This window comes from Triturus cristatus, chromosome 6, assembly GCF_964204655.1.
Source record: "Triturus cristatus chromosome 6, aTriCri1.1, whole genome shotgun sequence".
In the NCBI taxonomy this organism is placed as follows: domain Eukaryota; kingdom Metazoa; phylum Chordata; class Amphibia; order Caudata; family Salamandridae; genus Triturus; species Triturus cristatus.
Genome location: NC_140589.1, coordinates 1,077,288,581 through 1,077,306,938, shown reverse-complemented (window position 1 = coordinate 1,077,306,938; position 18,358 = coordinate 1,077,288,581). Strand labels below are relative to the sequence as shown.

The window sequence follows — 18,358 nt, the reverse complement described above, 5'->3', positions numbered from 1 at the left end:
ACAAAAAGTGACAATACCAGAGCTGGAACTGATACGCCAGACGATGGCAGTATAAGCAGGACTGGATGGGCTATTGTTAAACCATGTAGGTTTAAGGACTATGTTTGTGATTAATTGTTTATATTCATTCCACTGTGTATATTCATTTCACTGTATTAATGGATTATTTTATATGTAACCCTAATCCTTGAATTTTCCTTCCCTTTAGCCATTTTTAGAACTGTGTGTATAGATATGGGTATATTTAGCTTTATCCTTTATTCTCATCTTATTATTAGGGTGCATCTTATTTGTATCGTTACAGCACTCTTACATATTAGGAGTCCATCATTTTGTTTATGCATGTCCCCAGTTCATCCCCTCTTCCCTGCTGGTATTAATTTCACATTCCCTTGTGTGGTGCCTTCGCTCTGAAGGAATCCACACGTGTGTTCACTACATATAAGAAAAAATATATATCTTTAGTGTTTTGTTTTTTTATCTGCCATCATTAGGTCTCGCGACCTGCGTTGCACTGCAGAGCAGTGCTCGCGCAGGCGAGAGTCCTTTTGTCCGGGTTTTGAAAATCGACCTGGAAAATGCACACGCTTGTGCGTGTGATTTTAACTTTGCGGCCTGCTATTGGCCTTTCTGTGCGTGTTCTTTTGTAAAATAGACACCAATAGGCCAGAGGCGGGCACATAGCTCAGCCCCTGGCCTATTGGTGTCTATTACGCGCATTTCCTGCCATATGGTTTCAATTATCGTGCCCGTGAAAGCATATGGGCATGCGCGCGCACCACTCGCGGCTTTGTTTTTCACAAAGGCGATCGTTTTCGCGATCACCTTTCTCCTCCCTCCCCTTTGCCCCCTTGTTTAATCTGGTCCGGGGCCTGCTTTCCATGCGGTGCTGTGCAGGGTTCACAAAGGCAGACATAATTATTGCATTATGCGCCTGGAAATGGTTTAACAAGCAGAAGCACAAGGCTTCCTGCGCTTTAAGGGGTATTTTTTTCTCCACTTGCATTAGATAAATAACAAATAATTTACTCCCTCTTTTCTTTTTGTTGTTGCATGTTTATATAGCGCGAACTCGACCCGAAGGTATTGGAGCGCTTTTACATTGCACCGTATTTACATTACACATTCAGGCATGGGGAGATTAAGTGATTTGCCCAGAATCACAGGATGTGGACGCGCCCTCGAGGCTCGAACCCTGGTTTCCTGCACCAAAGTCGGCAGCGTAGCCGACGGACCACATCCTCTGCATTGTGATCCTAATGCATTGACGCGCAAGAGCCGGTGGCGAGTAGAGCGCGTTGGCTCGCCCAGCCTGGCGCATAGCGTCTTTACTGAGAGTCAGCAGTAGCTAAAGAGAAAATATTCCACCTTTCTCTTGTTTTGGTCTAAAAAAGGAATGTAGATTTTCCAAGCGGGTCAATTAGGTGACATATCAATTGTACCAAAGACAAAGGGGTAAGTAATATGAATTTCCTTCGAAAGTCAAGCATTCACGTGGGTCCCGCTACCCTCTTCGGCGTCAAGCTATCCCTCTCCCGCCTCGTCCACAGCAGAAGAGGTACTACCTAGCACTGAAGTTGTTTGACAGATAGGGCAATAACAATAACACTCCTCACCAAGCTCCCCACGTGGCATATGCCATCACATTTAATGGCCTGATCCTGACTGTTACATGACACCCTTGAGAGCAATACCAACCTTTTTGCTTCAACCCTGTAAATATGAAATATGTATTAATTTAAATCTAATCTCTTAAACTTTTAAAAATATGTAATTTGTAAGGAATACGTATTGTCACCTACTACCATGTTACTCTAAATTTCTCATGTAACGTTCTTTTTCTCGATTACAAAGCGGTCTGTCACCTCTGTGTAATGTCTGCGCTATATAAAAAAGCATAAATAAAACAACACACAATAGAGAAGGTCATGCAGAATGCTGTGAAAGTACACTGAGAGGTGCAGAATCCTGTGAAAGTGACCTGAGAGGTGCAGAGTGTTGTGAAAGTGATCTGAGGGGTGCAGAGTGCTCTGAAAGTGCTCTGAGAGCTGAAGAATGCTGTGAAAGTGCCCTGACAGCTGCAGAGTGCATGCTGTGAGAGGTGCAGAGTGCTGTGAAAGTGCTCTGAGAGCTGAAGAATGCTGTGAAAGTGCCCTGACAACTGCAGAGTGCATGCTGTGAAAGTGCTCTGAGAAGTGCAGAGTGCTGTGAAAGTGCTATGAAGGGTGCAGAGTGCTGTGAATGTGCTCTGCGGTGTGCAGAGTGATGTGAATGTGCTCTGAGAGTTGCGGAGTGTTGTAAAAGTGCTATGAAAGGCGCAGAGTGCTGTGAAAGTGCTCTGAGGCGTGCAGAGTGCTGTGAAAGTGATCTCAGAGATGTAGAGTACTGTGAAAGTGCTCTGAGAGGTGCAGAGTGCTGTGAAAGTGCTCTGAGAGCTGCAGAGTGCTGTGACAGGAATGCCAGTATTGACGTAAAACTCGGGCAGAGGAACGTCATGAATGAACCCCTAAGGAATAGATGTTCATGCATACTTAGAGTTCTTGGAGAAATCAATATTCAAGCTGAGGGAAATTCCTAAAGGCTTATGGGTCTGGTTTTCCAAGAATTTGTTGTGACGTGGATGGACGGATGTAGGTGACCATGCCTGTATTTGGTTTGTATGGACAATGTCTAAATAAGGGCCGGATTTCTATGTCCAAATAAGGGCAATGTGAATTGTACCTATATAAGGGCATAAAATCGGGAAACCTATATACGGAATCTAAATCCGCACACAACAGTACCAACTGACACAAGGGAACGCAGACACCTTTCTCTAGAACATATATACATTCCAATAAAAAGATCTATGTGCATATCCTCGAGCCCCAGCTTAGATAAGTATAAACATAACACATCTTCCCCCTATAAAATTAAGGAACAAAAAGAAAAACAAAATAAGAGAACAAATAATAAAAAGTGGAATTACGGTACATAGTCTTGCAAGTACATATGTCGTTTTATTTCTCTACCTGACCTGCTATTAAGCTGTACTTCACGAGTTTTATAATGCAAATTCCAATTTGGTTGTTAAAAGTCTCCTCTATTCTCACATGCAGTATCAATTAACCTACTACCAACAGCATCGACTTCACAACTACCAGCAGCATCTTCACACAAGACGTTCTCTATGTCAAAACACAGACTCAACATACCCCAACCAGAACTTCTTTTCTTCACCACCATCTAAACTGTTCTTTAAACATTTAGGAAGCCTACTCATATGCCACACCTTGCCATCACTCAGTCTTGCAGAACTTGTGAAAATCTCTTCCACACTAACTGGTTTAGAACATTTGTTTTGTCCTTTGCAAACCCCAAAGGGCAATTTGACTCTCACCAAATCTCCCTTTTCAGCTTACTTTGATAAGAGTCTATCTTAGAGTCCTGATACAATTTTTATTTACATTGAGCCTCAACAATGTTTTTCTTCACCTCCTCAGGGGACCAATTTATTAATCTCGATTCCACTAACCAACCATGACTGTCTTTCATTCAAGGCACCCTACCACGCAAAATGGTGAAAGGGCTTAACCCAGTAACGGTAGGCGTTGTACGATACATCCATACCATCTTCTTGATGCTCACTTTCCAATCTAAGTTTGTACTTCTGGCAACTTGTAAGGAATCCTTTATAACTCTATTAAATCTTTCTACTTCATCATTTCCGCTGGGATGATAAAGAGAAGTAAATGGTTTCAATTCCATTACGCTTTAAGAACACCCCTAAAATGTCACTCCTGAACTGCACCCCATTGTCTGAAATCACGGTTTGGGAAGGCCCTCGCTCTGAAAGACACTATCGAAAAACTCAACCACTGCTACAGAATTGGCACTATGAACAAACTCAACCTCAGCTCATTTGGAAAAATAGTCCATGGCGACAATTACATACCGAACACTACCATTCTCTTCACTAATGGGGCCCATAACGATTCAGGCGTGCAGTCAGACAATTCTGTGTCTGAAGGGCCTTTCCAACAGAGACAGTATGTCCTAGGAGTGATGGATATGCAAGGCAATGGAAATGTGAGCCTTCTATCCATAGCTTCTCGCAATAAGCCTGTGTGTAATGTTAAGTTGGGGTGTGTAGAAATTCTCATTGGCGCGGATTCTAGGTTGTCCTACACCATAGTCGCCAAAATTGTTGCGTTCACACCAGGTAGGTTGATGAGTACGACTATACTGAGTAAGAAGGGAAGCAGGGGCAAATGCTTCGAGCCAGCAGGACAGCAATAACAACTGGCACAAGAGAACGCAGACACCGGTCTCTAGAACATATATACATTGCAATAAAAGACCCTCACGCATACCCTCGAGTCCCAGCTTAGATAAGTATAAAAATATCAATGCCACACTAGAACTAGTTAAAAACCAGGTGAAATCCAATTAAAGAGGTCACACTCCTCAGCCATATATCCAATTAAGGAGGTTGCCCTTCTCTGCTGTTCCCTGTGTCCACACACAATAAATATGCTTGTGAGAGACAAGTGTAGTGTTGAGGTCTCTGCGGTTGTATTTGAAGTGAATCTTCAATGAAGTTGCTAAAGGGCGTGGCACTCTGAGTCAAGTGTGAGATTCAATAACAGAACCACACTGGGGCATAAGGGGAAAGCAATCTTTTTTATTTTATTGTTAAATGTACATAGACAAACAAGAAAAGAACGGTGAAAAAAGGGAGAGGTTACAATGATATTGTCTTCGGGGTGGGGGGGGGGGGGGAAGAGGGTCATCAATGCTGAGGGGAACAATTATGGTGCTTATAAAAACAAAGAAAAGGTGTTTCCAATAATGGATCAAGCATTGATGTCTAGGATGCAAAAAGCACAGGAGGATATTAGCCCGCAAAGAAGACAATTTACGTCATGAGAACTTAGTGTGTTCAAATAGGAAATTCAAGCATAAGATTATATTAAAGGGGGGTGCAGTTCCTGTAAATTTTAAAGTGAGGATTGTTCCATTTGTTGTAAGGTGTGAGTTGGAGAAAGAGTTGAACAGGTTGGAGTTAGCTGGGGTGATTGAGCAAATCGAGTCATCGGAATGGTTGTCTCCAATTGTAGTCGCATTCAAATCCAATAGAAAAATTAGGGTGTGTGGTCTTGAGAGGTGTAAATATAGAGATTCAAGTGGACAAGTTTCCTTTACCAAAATAAATGAACTTTTGAGCAAAACAAAAAAAGGAATGAAATGGTTTTCAACGGTGGACTTGTCTTCAGCCTATCATCAGGTTCTGTTACACGAGCAAAGCAGGAAGATAACATCGTTCATAACTCCTTTTGGATGTTAACAATATGTCAGAATGCCATTTGGATTGGCTTCAGCAACCTCAGTTTTTCAAAGATTAATGAGTGAAGTACTGAAAGGTATCACTGGGGTTCTGTACTTTCAAGACGATGTGTTGATAATGGGTGAGAACAAACAAGTATATGATCAGAGGCTGAAGGAAGTCATGGAAGTATTAAAAGCAAGAGGGTTAACGGCAGAATATGAGAAATGTTGATTTGCACAGAACAAAGTAACATACTTGGGCCATGTGATTGGGAAGGACGGCATTTCTCCTAAGAAAGAACTCATTGAAGCTGTTAGGGAAGCACCGGAACCGAAGAATAAGGAAGAACTTCGTTCATTTCTAGGCCTGGCGGAGTTTTACTCCAAATTTGTGAAAAATGTTGCTGAAAAATCTTATGATTTAAGACAATTGCTTAAACAGAGGTGAACATTTGTTTGGGGAGAAAAATGTGTGGAAGCTTTTGAGCAGTTGAAGAGTGAAATATGTAATGCAGGTCCAGTCAAGGGTTTTGATCCAGATTTGCGAAGTGTGCTTACGGTGGATGCGAGTGGAAAAGGTTTAGGAACAGTGCTTAAATTTAGAATGGTACAAAAGAGGTTGTGATTGGTTTTGCATCAAGAAGTCCAACGCCTGCTGAAGAAGTGTATTTGGTGATTGAGAGGGAGACTCTTGGGTGTGTATGGGGCATGGAACATTTCAGAGCATTTCTGTGGGGAACAGAGTTTGATGTAAGAACTGATCACAAGCCATTGGTAACTTTACTTACAACTGGTAGATTAGTGAAAGCTACAGCAAGGATTGCAAGACTTTCAATGAGGTTACAGGATTACAATTACAGGATTAAGTATGTGCCTGGTGTACATAACAAGGTTGCTGATTGTTGGAGTCAGATTCCCTTACCAGTTAAGGAGGTTCTGGGAAGTATATGGGATGATTATCAATAATAATAATCCACATTTGTAAAGCTCGAACAATCACCCGTACGGGTCTCTAGGCGCTAGGAGCCGTCGGGAAGATTAAGCAAGTTATTGCCCAGAGTCACATGGTACTGGGCTAATCGGCTGCCGGCGCCGGGGATCGAACCGTGATCCCCAGATTCCGGAGTCAGTCACCCTGGCCGCGGCGCCAAACCTCTTCCCTTCAAATTGCATTGGTGGAAGAAGGAGTGAATTCTATTGAGAGGAAAGAGTGGATGGTTGAATATGAGAAAGATGGATTGTTAAAAAAAAGTTAAGAAGTGGATTTTGGAGGGTTGGGGAAAAGAAGAAACCGGACTTAGCTGAAGTGAGAGGTTTTGGGGAGGTAAAAAATGAGTTGAGTGTGGAGTCTGGATTTGTGATGAGGGGTGGAAAAATTATAGCACCACTTGGTCTTAGAAATACAATTTTGGATCTGTGTCATAAAGGACATTTTGGAATAGTGAGATCCAAGAAAAGAGTTAAAGCTTCTTATTGGTGGCCGGGAATTGATCTTGAAGTGTAAGGGATTGTGGACAGTGTGCTGACTCAGACAAAAGTTTACATACTTTGAGAACCAAATGAATGCCTATAGAGTGTCCAGATATGGTCTGGGACATGTTGGCTGTGGATTTTGTGGGTCCTGTGCGGTCAAAATATGGTGAAACTAAGTTTATCATTGTATTAGTGGACTATTTCAGTAAGTGGGTGGAGTTGGAAATTGTTGAAAAGGCAGATGCGGACATTGTAGTGAAATTTCTAAGTTAAGTGTTTTTGAAAGAGAGTTTACCAAAGAGGCTTCTAAGTGACAATGGAACACATTTTGTGGCATCAAAGGTTGAGGAATTTTTAAAGAGGAATGGTGTACAGAATGCTAGAACTTTGGTTTATCATCAGGCTGGAAAGGGTGCTGTTGAAGGCTTTAATCAAGTGATTAAAGGTACTATACAAATTGCTTGTGAGAATAAGAAGAATTGGGAAGAGGAAGTCAAAAAGATGTTGTGGGGTTACCGATTGACGCCATCTCACAGGGTTCAGTCCTTTTGTCTTAATGGGTGGAAGGGAGCCATTTACGAAAGATAACATAGGATGGAAGGACAGTACAAGACATGAGGAATGGTCACCTGAAGTGGTCAAGGGCAACATCATTAAAGCACAGCAAGTATGCAAAAGGAACTATGATAAGAAGAATGCTACTAGGGAGGAGACGTTAAGAATATAAGATTGGGTGAAAACAAAAAAATGGGGGAAAGTGCCCAAAGGGGAGAGTGTATTTTCTGAACCTTTAAGAGTTGTTGAATGTTTGAGAAATTCTGCAAGAATAAATGATAAATCGGGTGTGGCACAAGAGTCGCATTGCTAAATGTAGAGGTTTTGGAGAAGGAGGAGATGTGGGTGATTCTATTGATTTAAATGATTAGTTGTGGGAAGAGGAAGCGGATGATGAGATGGTCAAGGTGCAAGGAGAAGCGACGTGTGCACAGGAGGAATTGGATGCATGTCAGGTTGAAGAGGAATGTGTGGATAATGGTACTAAAAGGGTAGGTAGAATGGGAAGAGTAATTCACACTCCTTGCTGCTGTCATGGGTTCCTTTCGGACTAGCCCTGGCTGCGGCCATGTTTCAGAGACTCATGCACCTACTATTTAAAGAAGAGCCCAACCTGTTGATTTTTCAAGATTACATTATGATCATGGGAGTCAGCAGGGAGGAACATGATGCAAATCTAAACAGAGTTCTAAAGACTTTGGAAAATTATGGTCTCACCGCTGACATTCAAAAGTGTAAATTTGCTGAGACCAGTGTCACCTATTTAGGACATGAAATTGTTGGTGAGGGCATCAAACCAAAACGAGAATTGTTATCAGCCATAAGAGACGCTCCTTCCCCAAAAAGCAAAGACGAAGTGAAAGCCTTTTTGGGGTTATCTGAATTTTATGCAAAATTTGTTCAGGACTTCTCTTCTAAAACCTTCCCTCTCAGACAGCTTGTTAAGCAGGGGTCAAAATTATTGTCGTCTGATGAGTGTGAGGAAGCTTTTAGGAACATAAAAGATGACATTTGCAAGGCCCCACCTTTGCAAGGTTTTAATCCCTTCCTACACTCCATCATTACTACTGATGCTAGCGGAAAGGGTTTGGGAGCTGTTTTGAGCCAGATTGACAGTTTAGGCAATGAAAAGACTGTTGCCTTTGCCTCACACTCTATTACACCTACAGAGGAGAGGTACTCTGTTATAGAGCGCAAGGCTTTGGCATGCGCATGGGGTTTAGAGCACTTTAGACAGTCCATATGGAGATTTAACATTACCCTGAGAAGTGACCATAAACCCCTGGTTAAAGTCCTGATCACTGAAGGTCTACAGCGTGCCTCTCCCCACCTTGCACGCATTTCAGTAAGGATGTTAGATTATAATTACAATGTACAATATGTTCCTGGGTCCAAGAATGTTGTAGCAGACTGTTTAAGTCGTTTACCCTTGCCTTTTGCCAGTGATTCCATTGTAGACATTGAGTCCTTCTGTGTAGCTAACATTCTGGACGAAATATCTTGTATTTCACAGCATGATTGGCTATCAGCCCAAGAAAAAGACACCACTTTGTGCCAGGATGGAAAGTAAGTTGTAGAGGGCTGGCCAATCAAAAAAAGACTTACCCCACCATTTACACACTTTCTGAGAATTGAGACACAAATTATCGTCAGAAGGAGGCCTTATCCTCAGAAATGGTAAAGTTATACCCCCCCACTTCTCTCCGATTCAAACTGCTTGACATCTGCCATGAGGGGCATCTTGGTATCGGAAAAACTAAAAGCAGAGTTAAAAACTCATACTGGTTGGACCTAGAAATAAAGAGGAGAGTGAGGAACTGCCTTGCTTGTGAAAACTCAGACAAATCCCAGCGCACTTTAAAACCACCACTTCAACCACTATCTAGTCCATGCATGCCATGGACTAGATTGGATATTGACATTTTTGGTCCCATTTGGGAAAATGGTGAACAAGTTTATCTCATCGTCCTGGTGGACCATTTCTCCAACTGGCCAGAAGTGGAAATTGTACACAGTGCTGATGCTAAAGCCATCATCAAATTCTTAAAAAGTGTATTCTTGAGGGAAGGATTGCCCAAATGTATTGTAACCGACAACGGTCCACAGTTCATTTCTGATAATTTTAAACAATTTATCAATGACAATAGCATTTCTCACAAATCTACCTCCCTGTACCACCCAGCTAGTAATGGTGCAGTGGAAAGATTCAATCGCCTTGTGAAAGGAATTGTGCAACTACCCAATCATAACAACCTCTCTTGGAGGAAGGAATTTACTCACAACTTGTGGGCTTTCCGTGCAACACCCTGTGAGTCTACTGGCTCTAGTCCATTTGTGTTATTGAGAGGCAGAACTCCAATCGCCAAAGACAGTATTGGGTGATCAACTTCTAAGAAAGTTGACTGGTCCATGGAAACAGTCAACAGCAAAATTGAACACGCTCAACAAAGGAGTAAGAATTATTATGACTCCAAACACGCCTGCAAACATGTCAACATTCACGTAGGCCAGTGGGTTAGAGTCAAAAGTAGTGGCTTTATTAAACAAGCATTGGCATAGCCAATAGGTCTCGCTTTTGGGACCTTCTAAGTACTTAGTTATGCAGCACAATATCCTTGGTGCAACCACATCAACTGTTGCGTGGCTAAACACTTATAAGGTCCCAAAGGCGAGACCTATTGGCTATGCCAATGCTTGGCGTGGTTGTGTGTGTGTGGGTGTGTGGGTGCGTGTGTGGATGTGTGGTTGTGGTGGTGTGTGTGTGGGGGGTGGGGGGGTGGTGGTGTGGTTGTGGGGGTGTGAGGGTGTGTGTGTGGTTGTGTGTGTGTGTGGTTGTGTAGTTGTGCATGTGGTTTTAAGTGTGTGGTTGTGGGTGTGTGTGTGTGGGGGTGGGGTTGCGTGTGTGACAGTAATACTTAAAGCATATCAAAATAAAGGAACACAAACATCGAGTTTGTGGAAAGAGAAAGCACATTGTAAGTCAAACGTGCGCAGCAAAGCATTAATACAACAACATGTTCTTTGATGTTTGATGTTCTTTGAACGAGAACATCAAAGGGAAGCCGAGAAAGTGATCGCGGGCAAAAGTGAAAGTGATCGCGGGCGCTTAATGAGCATGATGAGGTTTGCCATATCGTGCCTGCTCCTAAGCGCGAGCCTGCGAACATGCACTGTAGCTCTAGGCTGGCCATGGTAGCATTTTTTGAGCCCTCACTAAAAGTCTCACCAGACCAGCGCATGCGCTGGGTCAGGCGAGACCTAAAAAGGACTTAGCCGTTACTCACAACCCCTTATGGTCAAGAAAATCTTTTGCAATTCTGCACTCTTAAGTGATGGAAAGGTGTGGCACTTGTCTTTATCATTGTGCCGGGGAGATGTTATCTTGCCTCCGCAGCATTCTGATCGAGAGAGGAAGAATATCCACACCTCTTCTAGATATGATTGGATTCTTGATGATGACATCCACCAGGGATGTTACCCTGAAAGAAGTGAAGTTCCTTCCTCGCGCAATCCTGAGGAGGGCACCAGTGGTAGCCCTAACTTTTAGGAGAATTTCACCAGTCTCAGTGACCCTAATGCTATTCCCAAGGATGACCTCCCTACCGATAGTTCCACTGGGGAGACTATTGTTAGCACGCCACATGATTCCAGCACTTGTAGTGCTGATGACACTCCTCAAGTTGGAACTTCAGACATGTCACCAGATGGTTCCCCCACTCATGAGCTCCATGTTGGTGCAACCACTATCAAGGAACCTACCATTGGTAGGCATGGCAGAGAAATTATTCTACCAAAAAAGTTACAAGAATTTGTATGTGATTAACTGTTTTTTCTTTTCTCTAGCACTTATGGCATATCCTGTGCCCATATTGTCATTACAGTTTGCATAACATTGCCTTGTTTTTTCCTCTCTCTCCCCTTCCTTCCCTCCCCCCGCCCCTCCTTGCGTATTTCAAAATATTCTGTAAATGAGGAGATGTGTTATGTTCATGCTTTGTTGTCATCGCGACTTGCCTCGCTCTGCCTTTCGCCACACGCCCTCGCCCAGGGTACCATGACGTTGCTCTGTTCTACATTGGAACCTTGGGCGAGGTTGGCAGGTGGAAGGGCAGTTGGAGGATTACTTCTTTGACTGTCAGACGCCTACTGGTGTCAGGGCTATTCTTCAATAAAGACCTCTTCACTTACCTGCTCCTGGCGTTTTGGTCGTTACACTTACAAGCATAAAGATTGTGTAATGTGCTAGCCTTAGTAGCTAGCATTTTGTATATGTTATCGGTTGTCTTGTATATAGTTGTTAATTCTTTTCTTTACTGACTGCAGGAGGGGGATGTGTGGTGTTGCTGCATTCCACATGTGGAATGCATCCTGCATCTTTATTAGGTAATGTGGAAGTCAGGGTTGTGGGTGTTCTGGGGAAGGGCAGTTGGATTTGAGACTTGATATGTAAAGTTGTACTTGCTGTCATGTACTGGCAGGGTTGCCAATAAAGCTTATATACTTAATACTGGAGTTGTACTTTACAACTTAACAGAGGCAAGACTACAAGGGGATGCGGTACTCACAGTGTCATGCGGGGACTCCACTTCACCTCGACACCCGCCAGTTTCCCCCAAAAGAAGAGCTGGTTGTACTGCAAGAAAAGGCCACGGATGTCTGGACTGGGATCCAACAGCTCCCAAGATGGGTCCACTACGGACAGCACTTTATCGGGGATAGCAGCAATGCCGGATGTGTGTAGTGCCGGAGAAAGCGAACCTATCGCACTCCGTGCTGCTGCCGCCGTAACCGCCACCACCTCCTCCTCCTCCTCCTGCAAGTATAGTGCCAATAACAAATCCTGGTCCATGTTTTACGGCATTCACTGAGCTTTAACGAGAACCCACATCCAAGCGACAACTCGGAATACCTCTAATTCAAATAACTTAACAATTGTATAATGCGGGTCTGCGCACGCGCATAGTATTGGTGTTTGTATTTAGACTACATACTACTTCCGCAATACGTCGGCCGGGTCAGGCAACGCAATACGTCGGCCATGTTAGGGTCAGGCAAACTCACATGACTTGTCAATGTGCTATTTGAATGGAAGATGGTTTAGAAACAACAACGCACAAAAGATGACAGCGACTACACCACTTTTATTCATAACACCAGGAATGTTTGCTCGAGGATCATACAGAAGGACTGACGTAAAGCCTTTCTAGTCGGTGAACGTTCATACAGCATTAACAATTTTGCCTGATTATGTAACGGAGGTATTTCCAAACACAACAGAGATTCAAGCTCGAAGTCTGTGCACGTTAAAGATCTTTGACATTTAGAAAGCAGTTATCACTGCAATCGGTGTCTGGGAATGTAGCAGAGCTATACTACCATCTTCAATTAATTATTTATAGTAAACCCGTTCGGTCTTTTTGTGGCATATAGAAACAGAACCTTCATACTTATGTATCAAACAACTCAGACAACTTTCAAACTATTCCATCTGACGTGAATTCAAAATAGGCATTAATTGACTAGTAAGCCTGGAGCGGTAGGCGGTAACGGCGAAAACGGTCAATACGCAACTCTAATACCACCTCTTCCAGTATTCATATAATATTGTTGTATGACAGGATAAGTCAACTTGTATAATCGAAGTTATAAATCGACTTAACAAGTAGCATAAGGACTTAAGGGTACACAAACCAGCCAAGGTCCTTTGAGCTATCGCTGTAGCACTAATCTCAGCTGACCACTTCGTGAGAAAACAAGTGTTCAAGATGGAGGCCACGTTAGTAGGGACGTCTCACGACTCGCCATATAGAAATGCCAGTACGCTATTCACAGTTAACGTCATTACCCCATTGACAGAGAGGAAATGGGCGGTGACGCCTTGTCTGGTGCCTTTAGTCAACAGGAAAGAGCCGGCAGGATCGGCTATCACTGTCCTAGGGCCTGGTGATTCAATTTGTACAAGGGTTCTTTACCCGTTGCCATGGCGGACGCGCGATTGAGGCGACAGCTGGAGTCGGGAGGCTTTGAGCCGCGGGCCTATGTCCAGCGCCTGTCGCAGCAGTCGGACGGTGACCGCGACTTGCAGGAACATCGGCAGCGCGTGCAGACCTTGGCCGACGAGACGGCACAGAGCCTGAAGCGTAATGTCTATCAGAACTACCGACAGTTCATCCGTACCGCGCGAGAGATCTCCTACCTGGAGGGTGAGATGTACCAGCTTAGTCACATTCTCACCGAGCAGAAGGGTATCCTAGAGGCATTGCCTGCCGCCCTCCGCCCAGACCGGGAGGATTTGCTTCCCGGCGGAGCGGCTGCCTTCCCTCTCCGTGAGGCTGAGGACGCCGCTGGGACACAGCCCCAGCGTAGCCTCACCACATTGCTGGAAAAAGTGGAGGGTGCTGAGCACCTACTTCGGGATTCTCCCAGCCGTCAGCTGCTGTATAACGGTGACCTGCAGGAGTACGATACCGACCAGACCGCGCATCTGCAGAAAGTGCACGTCTTTTTGCTGAGCGACTGCCTGCTGGTGGCTGTGTCTGGCAAACGTGGAGGCTACCGCCTTGACGCTCGCTACTGCCTGGACGATCTGGCTGTGGTGAATGTGAAAGATCACCCACCTGCCAAGGACATGTTCAAGATTCTAACTCGTCCCGAGAGCCGCATCTTTCAGGCGGAGAACGCCAAAGTAAAGAAGGAGTGGCTGGAGATGCTTGACGAGGCCAAGAAGAGTCGAGCCCGCAGTGAGAAGCGCAGGAAGGAAGAGGAGATGGCAGCGATGGCCCCACCAGCACCTCGGTCGCCAGAGGCCAGTGGCAAACAGGTATCGGGAAACCCCTTCGAGGAAGGTGATGACGAGAAAGAGGAAGAAAGAGTGGATTTAGACTTGGACTGGATCTTGGAGCTGCCCGAGGACTTGGATGTCTGCATCGCCCAGAGGGACTTCGAGGGTGCTGTTGACCTTCTTGACAAACTTAATAGCTACTTGGCGGGCGCACCCCTCACTCAGCCGGCGAAGGCGCTAAAAGCCAAAGTAGAGGAGCGTGTGCGCCAGTTGACAGAGGTGTTAGTGTTTGAGCTGTCACCAGACCGTTCGTTGCGTGGTGGTCCGAAGGCTACTCGCCGTGCTGTGTCCCAGCTCATTCGTCTGGGCCAGTCTACCAAGGCATGTGAGCTCTTCCTAAAGAACCGGGCAACCGCTGTGCATACGGCCATCCGTCAGCTGCGCATTGAGGGTGCCACTTTGCTCTACATTCACAAGCTCTGCAATGTTTTCTTCACAGGTCTGCTTGAGACAGCCAAGGAGTTTGAGATGGACTTTGCTGGCAACAGCGGTTGTTACTCAGCCTTCATAGTGTGGTCACGTTCTGCAATGAGGATGTTTGTCGATGCCTTCAGCAAACAGGTGTTTGACAGCAAAGAGAGCCTCTCCACCGCAGCTGAGTGTGTGAAGGTGGCTAAGGAGCACTGCAAACAGCTGAGTGAGATCGGCCTGGATTTGACATTCATCCTTCACGTCCTCTTGGTCAAGGACATTAAAGCAGCTCTCCATAGTTACAAAGATATTATTATCGAAGCCACGAAGCATAGGAATTCTGAGGAGATGTGGAGAAGAATGAATCTGATGACGCCCGAGGCACTCGGAAAGCTTAGGGAGGAGATGCGAAGTTGTGGAATAACCAACTTCGAACAGTACATTGCTGAAGATTGTTGGGTGAATCTCAGCTACACAGTGGTGGCCTTCACAAAGCAAACAATGGCCTTTTTGGAAGAAGCACTGAAATTGTATTTTCCTGAGCTACATATGGTTCTTCTAGACAGCCTGGTGGAGATAATTCTTGTTGCTGTTCAGCATGTTGATTACAGTTTGCGTTGTGAACAGGAGTCGGAAAAGAAAAACTTTATACGTCAGAATGCTTTATTCTTGTATGAAACTGTACTTGTAGTGGTGGAAAAAAGATTTGAGGAAGGTGTTGGCAAGCCTGCTAAGCAACTGCATGAACTGCGCAATGCTTCTAGGTTGATAAGGGTGAATCCGGAAAGTACAACGTCTGTGGTTTGAATGTACCTTGGGAACAATGTTAAGATCACCATATTGTCATTTTTTAGTTTTAAGTGATGGATCAATGCAAACGTGGTTTTACAGAGAGACAAACTATTTTGGTGAAAAAAGTACAGGGCAATGGAGCAAAGGATCAAATAAAATGCAACATTCACAGTGCATTGCTTCGTAGTGGATTAGCCCTTGCAATGCCATAGAACCTTCATGAAGCGAGGCAGCATAAGGCAAGCTCTGCAGTTCTTATTAGTGTAAAATTGACAAGGTGCTGTATGCCACCAGTTGCCACCTAAGCATCTCCCAAGTTACTAGTGTGTGTCCCTTTGCTACTTCAGTCAGAGAGGCAAGTAGTCTTTTCTGGGGTTAGCGTTCTGATCACTGGTGGAGCTATGTACAAGATCTTCAATACTAAAGCAACAATAATGCTGTTCTTTTAAAGCCATTTTCTGTTTTTCTCTGGCTTTATGGTGAGGATTTCTCTTTTGCAGAATGTTTACAGGTCAATAAATAATGGGATAGTAGGCCCATATTTCTCTTTAAATGTGTTCTAAAAGAATGTTTTATTTGCTGTTCTCTTTGTTGCCAATACGGATCACTTGCCAAATGGGATCTGTTCAGAATCCTGTTTCAGATAGGCAGCCTTCCGTTTTTTGCTATGCATTACATAGGCTTAACAGTTCTTATAATTGTGCTATTGACTGTTAGCAACTAAATTCATGTTGTGCTGAAATATAACGACAATATTTAAGCCCTGTACACATATTTGCACTGCTTTAAGTCCTTTGAAAAGTTGTTTGTTTCATTAAGAAATGTTCCTGAGGCACTTTTAAGCTGGCCGCTGTACGCCCTGTCCCAACATCGAATGTGCACAGCATTTTTATTTTATCATTGCTTTTCATAGATCTCAGGAATTTGTTCACTTTGCTCTCAAAATAGAAAGATACTCCTTAGACTCGCTGTTTTTTCCTGTTATTCTGTCATTACCTTCTATGTACTTCATAGCACCTGGGTCGTCCTCACATTAGACGTCTAGAACAATCAAATTAGTCTCTCCCTTACTCGGAGCATTTGCAGTATTAGATCACTGCTCAACCCCAATAAGTAATTTGATACAACGTAATATCAAAGATCACTCCATAGTGTTTCAGTTAAACTCTTTGGAAAAACATTATCATCCTATGGTAAGTTGCAGTGTTGAGTATGCATAAGCTTAAAAGTATCAAAACATTTATCGTTGGCGAGAATGTTTTATTTCTCTTGTACAATGTTTATTGTACTTTCCTTGTACAAATATGGCATCTAAAAATATTTAGTTAAAATTTTTCTGATTAAAAATTTCATAAATTACGTTACTTTTAAGTGATCATTCTTTCCTATTACTTTAATTCAAAGGTGACTCTGTGCATTTAATTAATAAACTAAATTGGCTGCCTTCTAATCTGGATTTTCTGAAAGGCTCTGTATTGCTTATTCAGACATATATTGCCGAACCAACATGTATGAACTAAAACGTACTGTGACTCTTGAAAAGAAGGCTACCAGTAGTTCCTCAGAGAGAAGAGAGGAGTGGAGGTGAATCGGTGAGAGAGCCTAAAAGGACTACATGTACATTATATGTAAAGTGGGTAATCCTTTTGTTGGATTTTAATGCCCTCACACACCCTTTAAGGTGTCATGCTTCATCATCTGGGCTGCTCCTCGTCGGGCCGGCGGTGCAATGCCTAACGGGCTCCCTAAAAGGGGCTCTTTATCGGAGTTCTTTTAATCCAACAGCCGTCAGGTGAAGTGCGGGTGTGTGGGCCTGATTATTGTAGATACAAAAAGTGAGTTAAAACAGGGTCGAAAGTACCAGTATGGAAAATCAATTTATTCTAAAGGTCTCCTTCCCTGATTAAAAAAGGTGTATGTAGCACTAGGTAGAGTGTAATGTCTCTAGTTGTAGTGCATGGGATTGGTGGTCAACATGTTTCTCGCACTGAGCTCGTGCGCTCGCGATTCGTCAGGACCTATCAAACTATCTACAATGGTAAGAGGGGACTATCTATAATATAATAGTCTCCTAGTCACAGTGGGTCATGTGAACAAAGATATATTTCTAAAATACCTGTTAAGGTCTGGTGCTACCTGTAGAAAAAACGGTACATTAAGTTGATCATTGTTGAGACATATAGCCACAGGTATCTGGAAATACATATCAAACAAAAAGGCTTGCAAGGTGATTCATCTCCAACATAGTTAAAACGCAACAGTGGTGACGTACTGTGTAATAATTGATATGTGCAAAAAGGTATATATATGAATCTCGGGTGCAGACATATTCTCCTTATTTCTTGCTTGTTATCAAATTAATTATTCCAGCATGCATTGATATAGCAACCCTCTGCATAAGTGGAAAGTAAAAACAAGAGAAGGGGCATTATTTTGGGATTAATCAGATTAAAATAATTTCCTTATACCTTTTTATGCTTTCTCTTGGAAATAAGTTGTTTTGTGCATGGTTATTAAGACTTGGAGTATCGTGTGACAAATCACTGTTGATGTAGTTGTGTGTGGTACAACATAATGGTCTTTCAAGAAAATGTAACGCACCTCTGATGTTTGGTTCTGTATGCTTGCACTGTCATGGCTCCATCATATGAAGATGGCTTTATAAAACTGTGCTATTCCTCATGTTGGGTAAGATTTTAGTTGCCAAAAAAAATCCAAACTGAAAGAATAAGGTCACACAACACATGGCTCAAAACTTCTTAAACAAGACTGTTCAAATATTTATTCAGACATCGAAAACCATCTCAGTTTATCTAGTGAAAAAACATGCTCAACTAGTTGGTGGCTTCTGATACAGTCCCTGTATAGCTTCTTGGACCTGGAAGTTTATGGCCCATATTTATTTTGTATTGAGTTTAATATTAACCAGTGACGGACTGCTGGCTTTGAATAAAAGTTTAAGCTGCAGCCCGTCTACTT

At 43.4% G+C, this 18,358-nt stretch overlaps 2 protein-coding genes across 2 annotated transcripts in view; one reads left to right on the top strand and one right to left on the bottom strand.

The window, feature by feature from the left end:
- SPRTN (SprT-like N-terminal domain) overlaps positions 1-13,182 on the bottom strand; it is a 317,435-nt gene extending 304,253 nt beyond the window's left edge. Inside the window, exon 1 of the mRNA XM_085611947.1 lies at positions 11,901-13,182. Coding sequence (XP_085468073.1) covers positions 11,901-12,184 — 284 coding nt within the window. The 5' untranslated portion in view covers positions 12,185-13,182. The remainder of the gene's footprint in view (positions 1-11,900) is intronic.
- A 133-nt stretch (positions 13,183-13,315) lies between these two features.
- Positions 13,316-16,738, top strand: EXOC8 (exocyst complex component 8). Its single transcript, XM_085611946.1, has one exon. The coding sequence runs from the start codon at positions 13,316-13,318 to the stop codon at positions 15,392-15,394; it is 2,079 nt and encodes a 692-aa protein (XP_085468072.1). The 3' UTR covers positions 15,395-16,738.
- Positions 16,739-18,358: the final 1,620 nt, after the last annotated feature.